This window comes from Labeo rohita, chromosome 5 (assembly GCF_022985175.1).
Source record: "Labeo rohita strain BAU-BD-2019 chromosome 5, IGBB_LRoh.1.0, whole genome shotgun sequence".
Classification (NCBI taxonomy): Eukaryota; Metazoa; Chordata; class Actinopteri; order Cypriniformes; family Cyprinidae; genus Labeo; species Labeo rohita.
In genome coordinates this window covers 33,040,804-33,052,213 of record NC_066873.1, presented here as the reverse complement: position 1 = coordinate 33,052,213, position 11,410 = coordinate 33,040,804, and the positions used below count along the sequence as shown (strand labels likewise).

At 34.5% G+C, this 11,410-nt stretch overlaps 1 protein-coding gene across 2 annotated transcripts; it reads left to right on the top strand.

Annotated features, from left to right (window-relative positions):
* Positions 1 to 1,449: 1,449 nt before the first annotated feature.
* On the top strand, positions 1,450 to 9,400 carry tbx5b (T-box transcription factor 5b). 2 transcript variants are annotated; one of them, XM_051109029.1, is made up of 9 exons: positions 1,450 to 2,053; positions 2,943 to 3,104; positions 3,706 to 3,800; positions 4,250 to 4,369; positions 4,840 to 4,987; positions 5,795 to 5,947; positions 6,027 to 6,118; positions 6,893 to 7,029; positions 9,128 to 9,400. In XM_051109029.1, the coding sequence occupies exons 2-9, from the start codon at positions 2,961 to 2,963 to the stop codon at positions 9,382 to 9,384; spliced, it is 1,146 nt and encodes a 381-aa protein (XP_050964986.1). In that variant the 5' UTR covers positions 1,450 to 2,053; positions 2,943 to 2,960; the 3' UTR covers positions 9,385 to 9,400. The 2 variants fall into 2 exon arrangements, with proteins under 2 accessions (XP_050964986.1, XP_050964987.1); XM_051109030.1 differs by lacking the exon at positions 2,943 to 3,104.
* Positions 9,401 to 11,410: the final 2,010 nt, after the last annotated feature.

Sequence of the window (11,410 nt, the reverse complement as noted above, 5' to 3'; positions counted from 1 at the left end):
GAAAAAATATAAATATATATATATACACACAAATTTATATACTTTGTAACCACAAATGTTCATCTTGCACTAGCTCTGTGATGCGCATGCAGGTCTTCTCACGCATTAAATAATTACTTTGGAAAAGTCACGTGCTGTTCATCTGTGTACTTCAGTGCAAAAAGGTAGGCTTAGAGTGAAAAACTCCAACATTGTTGCTTTAAATTTTTTGTAAAGGGCGTTTGACTTTCTGTGCACTGTCTACTTCTGCCTATGTCACGTGTGCGTGGTTATGTAATGAGTGAGGTCGAGTTACAAAAAAGTAACTAATTACGTTACTTTCTACGGAAAGTAATGCGTTACTTTACTTTTGCATTACTTTTTACATCTGGGCAGGGCTTGCTTATTTGTTTTTAATATAAAAGGTTCTGTTTTGGGCAAATGTAAAAGCCTTTTCACACCAAAAGCCTCAGGCTTTGAGAAAAGTAAATTCACGTCTGTACAGAAGAAAAAAATGTCAACTCTTCAGCAATAAAAAAAAAAGAAAACAAATGTTAGATTATCTTGAGTAATTTTTGCTTGTTATTATGGTTAAATTGGATCATCGAAGGTCGGCAGCAAAGACATTGGTTAATAAAATGGGATTAAAGGCATAAAGGATATTTGTATTATTGAACATATTTAATTATTGCAGGTTTGCGTCATATTCTGAGTTGAATTTCACTATTTTTATTCATTTTGAGGAATACTGAATCTGTTTTTTTGTGAGTGAGATGAATTAATGCATGTTCACGTTTATACTCCCGATTTACTCTCAACATAAGAACAGGAGAGCTTTTAATCAATAATTGGGGGGAAAGTAACTCAGATATTTTCTTGTCAATTCAAAAGTAATGCGTTACTTTACTAGTTACTTGGAAAAGGTAATAATATTACGTAACTCGCGTTACTTGTAATGTGTTACCCCCAACACTGTTCAAAAGTATATAAATAGTCAAATCATTTTGTTAGATAAGAACCTTTTTCCTCGGCTGGGATCGTTTAGACACCTTTGAAGCTGCACTGGGCCTTCAACCCACTGGCCACCACTGAAGTCCACTGTCTGGAGAAAAATCCTGGAATTTCTTTGCGACTGAAGAAAGAAAGACAATGAACATCCTGGATGACATGGGGGTGAGTACATCATCAGGAAATTTTCATTCTGGAAGTGAACTGCCTTAAACTTTTATAAACTGTAGTAATACCTACATTAGCACACTAGGTGGCGCGATTTATTCGTTTTGCGGGTTGAAAGGTTAGACCTTTATGTAAAATAAGACAAAAAAGTAATTTAGAAAGAAAATTAAAGGAATTATCAGTAGACATAGGTAGTGTTTGGAAAATTATTGCAAATGGTTTGAGGTCTGGTTTAGGCTACAGATTCTGTCTTTAGCTCCGTTCTGACAGATGTAAATTTACCTATCCGTCACTCAGCTGAATCAATAATAAAGTCATTAATATTTAAGTAATTGTGAGGAAAACTGAATCCCTAAATTATCTTGTCGTTTGTCAAAGTCACATTAAACAGAGCCTTATCCGAATACCGATGTGTCTCGAGCACAGCGTCCAGTTTGCGCTCTCCGTGGTGTCCTGGCTTTATCTCGCCACACGATTGCGGGATTACCGTCTTATCTTAACGAGCAATGTTCCCACGGCTCCGCACTGCAAGCTATCCTGTTATCATCCACTTGTCTTATTTATGGAAGCCTGTTTTGAAGTAATGTGGAGTAGTGCATATGAGTGACAGAGCGCGCGTGCTTGGCCACAAGGCTCGTTCATTAAATAGATCAAATAATATTTCCAAAGTTATTACTGAGGGAATATTGTACTCTGTCACCGGCAAACAAATACAAACGGACTCGCGCAGTGAAAGAGAGAGAGAGAGCGGACAGAGCGCTCGCCTAGTTACCTCCTTTCGACCTCCTCAACTTTTAACCCCGCAGCGCGCAGCCGTCGAGCGCAGTGATGTTGACGGACAAGCGCTGATTATTTACCGAACAATTTGGAGTCTGAGCATAAATTCTCCACCAGATCTGTGAGTACAGTGAATTTATCTTTTTACGCTATTAAGGATGGTTTCTCAGTTTTGTATTTGTATTTGGAAAGCACACATGAACAAGCAGATTTATTTGGGGGAGAAAAGGTGTTCGCGCGGTGTGGCTGTTTATAGTGAATTTTGTCGCCGTGTGTGTGATTTTGGACATAGCGTGTCATGAGTGTGTGAATGAAAAAGGTGTGACGACATGGAAGGCATCACGCTAATGCTAGACAGAGAATGGATGGAGAGAGAAAAGAGAGACACGGCAGGAGAAGGGACAGAGATCGGGAAAGGGATTTGAGAAGAGAGGAAAATCAAAATTAAAAAGCGCTAAACTCTTCTTACAGATATTTTCACTTATATTTAGGTTAAAAAATAAAGGCCTCTTGGCGAAATAACCTACAAGTCAGTGCGGACAAATTTAAAATTACGTATCAGCAACGAAAAGGTCATAAACAATGAGGTAAGAGACGACAAAAATCGAAGTATATGCGAGAAAAATACAACTTAAAATAAATCGAAGTTATTGGATTATGTAGGAATAAATATAGATAGTTATAGCAGCCTGAAAGTCAAGAATTTCCGATAGTCGGCATATGCATATTTTTAACGTTTTACAATAACAACCAAAGCGTTCCATCTTAAAATTCTCTCCATCGAACGCATAAAAGCTGAAAACGCGAAACAGAAAATAATTGTATCAAGGGAAAATATATTTATCTAGGCTACGATTTTACTAACTACACAATCGTTTAAAGAAATCAGAGGATTGCAGTTTGTGTTAAGTTCTTCTTCTTATTATTTATTTCTGTATTTTATTTAATTCCGGAGATTACCTGGAAATATTTATACCATTTTCCATTGCGCATCTTTCAATTCACTGTAGTTAAACTCAGACGGGGAAATGGCGAATTTAGAGTTCGGATCTCAACAATCATGTTCCAGCGGCGATTCCCCAGCGCTGGAATTCGAGCAGGATAAAGATTCCGGACATCACGGTCGGTGCAAAACCGGGTCGCCGCCACTGCAAACTCCGCTTTCCCATCAGGTCAGCCATAACTGTGCACGTGCAGCCTATCCGAGAATGCAAGGATAAATTTCTGCTGTCAGATTTTTTTGGTCAAAATTATTTTATTATTTATAATAATAATAATAATAATAATAATAATAATAATAATATTAGCCTATACTATTGGTCTAGCTGTTTAATTTACGTGGAATTATTTACTGCACATTGGGATATTACTAGGAAGATGGCATATTTACAAATGAATTAATAATGTTTATATAACAAGCAAATAGACATTTTGTGGCATTACACTCATTAACACAGGAGTGCATTATTTATGTAACGTAGTGTATTTATATCATTTCTTGTTATATGTCTGTCTCCAAAATATACCCGCGAATCTTTGCTTTTAAATTGTTATTAGCTAACAACCGGTCTCGACTATTTTCACAATTATGCGTCGTATGGACAGATTTATTTGAAAAAACACTGGTTAAAAAACTACCTAAAACCTATTCTTTATTTAAAGATTATGTTATTATTTGTTTGTATTTGTCAACACATTTAGGCCATATTTAAAAAGAATCAGCAGAAGTCTAATTTTAAAATTTCCCTCTTTTTTGCCGATCCTCGCACACAGGGTATGGAGGGAATCAAAGTTTATTTGCACGAGAGGGATCTGTGGGCGAAATTTCATGATGTCACTACAGAGATGATCATCACCAAAGCTGGCCGGTGAGTGACACTTCTTTAGTTTTAATTTTTTTTACCTCATAATGTATGAAGATCGCAAATATATGTCTTCTTAATGAATCATCGTAGATCAAAACTATTTTCAACACAAAATTCCCCAGGCGGGAGCAAACGGCCCCTGGAGGACAACAGTGAGAAATAGGGCACAAATTGCCATCATATTCAAACTTGCTGGCTGTACCAGAATATTTTATTTGATTTATTTAAAAAAAAAAATCACTTTAAATAAAACTGAAAATTACAAACAATTAATTTCTCTAATAAGTGTGACAGACATTAAAATGTTTGCAAAAAAACATTACATCCAATGACTTCAAGGATCAGGAAAATGTTGACAAACAAGACAATAGTCCATTGTATTACAATTATTATTATTACCATTATTATTTGACTTGTTGTTGGCTCTCTAATGGATCATTATTCTTTTACAGACGAATGTTTCCCAGCTACAAAGTGAAGGTAACAGGCTTAAACCCCAAGGCAAAATATATCTTACTGATGGACATTATTTCAGCCGACGAGCATCGATACAAGTTTGCAGATAACAAATGGTAAGAAAGTAATAAATTATAATTTATATATGAACTATAATATTAATAAAATACATAAATTAACAGAAAGGTAAACATGTATAAAGTTGTTTGATTCTTTTACAACTAGGCATTTTCTTAGAAAGATTTTGAGTGGTGATTGAATCATTGTAAGAAAGGCTATTGAGCTGTTAAACGTAACTAAATGAAAATGATAGGTGTAGCTAAATCAATGCATGGAGGAATGCTAAGATAAAAGTATCCATAATACAAATGAACACTGTGGTGTGTTGATGTTGTGAAGTGATGCAAGAATAATGCAATTATAAGCCTTGGTTAGTGAATATTGTTCAGTGAGTGGAGTAGAGAAACTCAACTATGTCTGAGACAAAAGCTCATTTTGTAACCTGAGCATTTATCTCATAATTGTGAAGCAGACCGAAAGTCCTTATCTCTTTATATGGACCAGCTCTATCCTGTCCTATCTGCAGGTCCATCAGTGGTAAGGCTGAGCCGGCGATTCCAGGCCGACTGTATGTGCACCCAGACTCACCGGCTTCAGGAGCTCACTGGATGAGACAGCTCGTCTCATTCCAGAAACTCAAACTCACCAACAACCACCTGGACCCTTTCGGACATGTCAGTGATGAACCCTATCAAATTATTACTGATAAACATAATTAAACTCTCCACTGGTTTACAGCTCAGTTGGATTGAACTGAACATGGAACAGGGTTTCTGTGGGTTTTTAAAAGGTCTTAATTCACCTTTCCATAAAATAAGGCTAAGAAAGGTCATAAATCAGAGCAGAAAGTCTTGTATGTTGCTTGCATTCAGTATTTTGTCTTGTTTTTACAAAACAAAACAAATTTCTAAAGATTCTTAAATCAAGATTTACTTGGGTTTCAAAATGAAGATATAAAATTTAACAAGAAAGTTTTTTTGTTGTTGTTTAAAACAAGAATAAATATCTGTCAGTAAGGTATGTCAACTTATTTCCCCTTTAGATTAGTTAGATTTTTTTAAAACCCATTGGCAGATCTTTGTTTTTTTATTTTTATTTTTTAAATCACAAACTCCCTTCCTTATGATAAATTACACAGAAACAAGACTTCTTATCTCATGTCATTTAGCTTCTCAAGTAAATGTATCTTGATTTAAGAATCTTTAGACATTTGCACTGGAAAACAAGACAGAACAATACAAAATACTGAAGAATAACAACGTTTCTTTGCAGTGTGATCTTAAGGTATAATAAAAGTTATTTTCACATTCTAGTGGTTTTGGAGCAGAGGTATTCAAGTCTTTTTGTATACCGATTTTAAAAAGTATTTTCTAACTTTGAAGTACATTTCCTGTTTCTTAAATTTACCCTCATAAAACCTGCAGAAACCCTCATGTAACCAATGTGTTGATCAAGAGACGTCTTCTTGTAATTTGCTGCAGATCATTTTAAATTCCATGCATAAATACCAGCCTCGCCTGCACATTGTGAAGGCAGACGAGAGGAACAGCTTTGGCTCCAGCAACACGAGTTTCTGCACACACTCGTTTCCGGAGACGACCTTCATCGCTGTAACTTCCTACCAGAACCACACAGTGAGCAGCAGGACTCCTATGATTGTCTGCATTTGCAGAAAGCAGCAGAGTGTTCATCTTTAATCCTTTGTTTTTTTAGATCACTCAGCTGAAGATTGAGAATAATCCATTCGCTAAAGGTTTCCGTGGAAATGACGATATCGAATTGCATCGCATGTCCCGTACACCAAGGTGAAACACACATTTTAAACATATTATACCGTACGTATGCAAACATTTTACTTTAGTGGATCATAACAGCACCTTGAGTTTGTATGTGAGTAATGGTGAATCACTAATGTATTCTATTATTTTCAGTCTTCATTTGTATATGTGCCTGCATGTCATTGTGTGTTGCATCTTGTAGCCACTGATGTTGTTGTTTCAGATACACAGAGAATATGTTGTCCTTTTAACTAGCAGGGTTTAGGAACAAAAGTCAAAGCTTTGTGTTGCATGTTGACAGTATTGAATGTGACACACAAGAGAGGGATATTTATAGTGTAACAATATTAAGAGCAGAGCGCCACAACACACTGTCACACAGAGAGGTCACTGAGGGGCTAATGTGTGTGTGTCTAAGTAAATGCGTTTTTGAGAGAGAGAGTGAAAAAAACAGAGAGAATGAGGAATGAGTCAGAATGGAAAGGGGGCATAGAAGAGATTTTTAGCTACTGTAATTGTCTCTTAGCTTAGAAATTTAATTAGAAACGATCAGTACTGTGCAAATGATATCGGTTACCCTCGCCGCCCCACCGTGCCAATGCAAATCATGAGCCTGCTCTCTCTCTTTTAACACCCTGATATATCAACCACAGTGCCAGTGTTTTGTGACTCTTTCCCTAAAAGTTCCCTGATGCATGGGCTTCTGAAAAATTCTGAATATGTCTTTTGAGTTTTCTTAAAATGGAATTTTTCTAAGTTCTCAAATTTTCTGATGCCCATTTTACCCTTTTTTTTTCACAGTAAGGAATATCCACTTGTACCACGTAGTACTGCAAGGCAGCGTGTAGCTCCACCCTCTCCCGACTCCTGTCACTCTCACTCAGAATACACGGTGACACAAAAACCCAGTCCTGGCTACACCTGCTCCGACATTTCAGGTACATGGTGCAAAACAAAGAGGATGAATTTTTGTGTAAGAATATTTTGATTATAGACATGTTTTATTTCCACAGTGTTGATTTGTTAAAGTTTCTCCAAGCTTTGTAGCATTTAAGAATTGAGAAAACTTAAATCCTTAAAGTAACTAAAAAAAGATGAGTGCCTTAAAACTCTCTAAATTAGTTTAAACTTTACTTGTGTATTTTTATTAAATGTAACCTAAGTTATAATTTGATTTTATATATCCTTCTGGGACCCAGGCATAGACTTTTGTCTTCTGTAGAGGACATTATATTTTAATGAACTATATTTTGCAATTATCATTTAAATTTGACTAATTTTCAAATGGTTTGTTGTGAATAAACATCTCAGAAAAATGTTTTGGGATTTCAAATCGGAATATGAATTTTTTTTATGAAACAGGGCATAATTTTCACATGTCTTCTTTAGAGGACACCAAGACAAACATTATGTTAATCAGGCATTTTAGGGAAACACAAGTCAATAAGGAAAGAAATTACAGATCAATATTCCTATGAAATAGGAGATATTCTTATCAAAATGTTGCCAAGTTTTTACTCCCATTATTACACGTCTTTTTTCAATATGGTTTGCCCCAAGAACACATTAATATGCAAAGATGCAATATAAAGATACATTAGAAATTCAAATACCACTTTATGAACATTTGATGCACATATTACATTAAGTAAATTAATATTATATTAAGTAAAATAGTATATCAAATCATTCTGTTATATCTTTCATAACATAGTTGAGAACCATCTTTGTACAAAGTTTGGTTAAAAATAGCCTGAAACTTAAAAACTGATTGGTAAAAAAAAAAAAAAAAAAAAAAAAAACCATTGTTTTTGCCTATACATGCCTTTTCTTGTTTTTTTTTTTTTTTTTTTTTTTTTTTAAAATAACTTAGTCCTGACAACCTCTATAAAGGACATAGAATAAAATATGAAATATGGAATAAAATACATCTTGTTTTCAAAAATGTTTTTCTCCATTTGTTTCTTATACTTCAACCAATGTATTGACATAAATTTTTTTACATGTTTTAATGGTTTACAGGAGGATATTTCAGTATTTTATATATATACGCTACTTTGAATTATTGTTTTTTCTAAATTTTTGTTATTTTAAGAGATTTAATTACTTTTTTTTTTAATAAATAATTTAAATGTAAAAAATAATTTAAAATTCATTTGCCATTAGAAAAACTCTAAGTCATTTTTTGGGTGTTTGCTTTAGCCACTAAGATTATCAGAAACAAATACTCCATTCGTAGAGTTGATATAAAACTATAACTAGGAAGATCACCATACTTTACAATATTTAAATATTCATAGTCTACATTATAAACTGTTATGGAATTTGACAGTAAAGTCTGTAAAATAGTGATTTTTCTGTAATGATTTTTCAAAAGCATTTTACATTTACAGTATTTTGAAATATTCATTGTACTGTATTGTGTTGTAGGGTTAAAGGAACTGTTTGTAAACTTAATAGATAACTTCCTGGCCAAAAACTAGTTCCTTTTCCTTTTACCTTTTTTTTTGTTGTAGATTTACTTTTCCTAATTTGGCTTCTACATTTTTTTAATCCACCATTTTTTTTCCTGAGTGGGCATTTGTAAATTTTATGGGTCTGGCTTTCGGTCTCGTCTGTGTCCAGCTATCAAATTTTGATGCTTGATATTGCACACTGATGTGTCTTACCATGTTTTTTTTAATGTATTATCTTAATTATGAGCACACTGGTTTGTAGTGCAAACAGTGCTAACGTTTACTGCCCGTTGTCATTCGTCTCAGTATTTCCCTATAGTGGCTAATAAACCGAAAGTCTCACCCATAGGCTTACTTCCGTGTTAAAGAAAAAGATGGAGCCAATATCATGCTCAGAACCCTGTTCTTTATGTGACAGAGAGCACTCTGTAAACCTTTTGGCATCCTGCATGCACGCTATTATTAATTCAAACACTCTGTGGCAGTCTTTTAAGCAAGCACTAACCATGCAAACCCAAGACAATGAGTTACTCTTTTAAAGCAAAAATCCACATTTCAGGTTTTTTTTTTCTTTCTACAGGTGACCACACCCTCACGGAAACCCCTCCCACTCATGACCCCACCTACCACCTATTCACCTACCAGCTCTCTCCGGAGGTGACCCCTGTGCACAGTGCCCCCTGCAGTATGGACACCGCACAGAACCAGCCTTGCATGTATGGAAGCTCTCAGGTGGGCATGGAGGACCTCAGGTGGGCGTCTTATACAGACAGCACAACTTACCAAAGTTTTTCATCAGCTAAAGAATTGGGTGGGAACTTTGTTCCCCCCTACTGACCTCTCTCAGGAACTGTATCCACAATACACCTGTGAGGTGGGTGTCCAGTCACACTGCATGATGACTGATTTCTCGCTTTATGCTTGTAATCGTTCATTTACCCAAAACCAACAACCAAACAGCTGGTGCGGGGGGAGCTAAGCAAGTGTGTATGATGTGTGTATGTGTGTGTGTGTGTGTGTGTGAGAGAGAGAGAAGGAAAAAGAGTCTGTGAATAATTGTACCCTAGTGAAAAATAAATATACTAAAACGTATTTAAAATACATTTGTTTCATGCTAAGTATACTACAAATACATTTACATATTATGTACTTAATAAAAATACCCTGCAGTTGTACTTTTAGTATACTAAACTGGCATATTTAAAGTCTGCTAAATTGGAACATCTAATTTTGTACTTAATGCACTTTAATTGTGCAGAAGTAGTGCTGAAGTCCAACTAAAGATGTGCTTGAGTATATTTGATTGTGCTAAAGTGGCCATATTGTAAGTATACTTTAGGTACACTTTAATTAACTGTCACCCGTCCCGTTAGCAGGACGCCTAAGTTTACTTCACCATATTATAAATAAATCCTAATCTAATCATGACAAACTATATATCATTGGAAAGTCCTAAGACTCCTAAATAGATATTTTTGGAAAGTGCATTTTCAGGTCTATGTTCAAAAATTGGAGTGACAATTAAAGGGTTAAATATTTTGCATTTAAAGACTGATATTATTTAAAGATCACACAATCGTCATCAATACTGACATTAAAACATATTTTAGGCTTAATATTAAGAAATGTGCATTGTGCACAAGTAGTACTCTGAATATAGTTTAATTACATTAAGTCTTGAGTGATATGTCAGTAAATATGTTAATAAACTTGAACTATACTTAGTATAAAATAAATGCACTTTAAATCTACTGCTTTTTTACTAGGGAGGTAACATACTCATAATTTTATCCTGAAATCACATCAGTTTTGTCTCACAGTCTCTACCTTAAATTAAAATTCTTACTTTTTTCAGTTCTGTTATATCATCAAAATAATAAATAATAATAAAATTCATTATTAATATAATTTGCAATATAGTAGCTGCAATTAAGCAAAGTTATTTCACATACTGGTACAAATATTTGTGTGTGTATATATATATATATATATATATTTTTTTTTTTTTTACATTTTTATAATTTTATATATACTTTTAGTTTTCAACTTAAATACAAATATAATAAATTCATTATATATATATATATATATATATATATATATATATATATATATATACTTGCTTATATAGCTTTATTTTGACAATGATGATGTTGACTAATCCTAAGAAAGTTTACAGTCACTGTGGAGCAAGTAGAAACTACTGGGATTTCAGGATAAAAATGAGAGATTTCCATTTAAAATAAACAAAACATTTAATTTCCTCTTATCTCAAACCCGTTTGCATGTCCCTTGCGTCCCTTCAGTGATGTGTGTGTGTGAGATTTTGTGTACATGTGTATCAAATATCTTCTGGTAAAGATGCGTGAATCCGAAGGATTTTTTTCATCAAGATACAACTACACCAGGAATTAAAAAAAAGGGGGGGAAAAAGTTTAAGGAGGTGGGTTGCTTCATTGTGGCCAGTATCTGTGAAGATTTAGGGAAAATCTAATCTCTTTTACTATTTCACTTAGGATATTCTGATGTACAAACACTAACAAACCCAAACTCAAGAGACTGCCAGATTTAAAACTCTTAAACCCCCTGTCCAGCTGAACACGTAAATGCATTGGATGGGGGTCCTTTATTTTGTTTATTCGTACTCTGTTATGATAAGAAAATGGAATGCTGGGTACTGCACGTGTCACGGTCCGTTAAGGGAGCAGTGATGTTACCAATCCTGTCATGGCCCAAGGCAAGAGATACAGAGAGAGAGAGAGACAGAGAAGAGGGGAGGCATCAGCTGGACATTTATTTATAGACACACCATGCAATAAGAATTTCATGAGTGAAATATGGTCATTTTAAATAAAGTTTTTAA

Excerpts from the sequence above, each read along its gene's own strand:
- tbx5b (XM_051109029.1), top strand. The coding sequence starts at position 2,961 with ATGGCGAATTTAGAGTTCGGATCTCAACAATCATGTTCCAGCGGCGAT. Across the intron at positions 6,119-6,892 it reads CGCATGTCCCGTACACCAAG|TAAGGAATATCCACTTGTAC; the intron begins GTGAAACACACA and ends TTTTTTTCACAG. Across the intron at positions 7,030-9,127 it reads CACCTGCTCCGACATTTCAG|GTGACCACACCCTCACGGAA; the intron begins GTACATGGTGCA and ends TTCTTTCTACAG.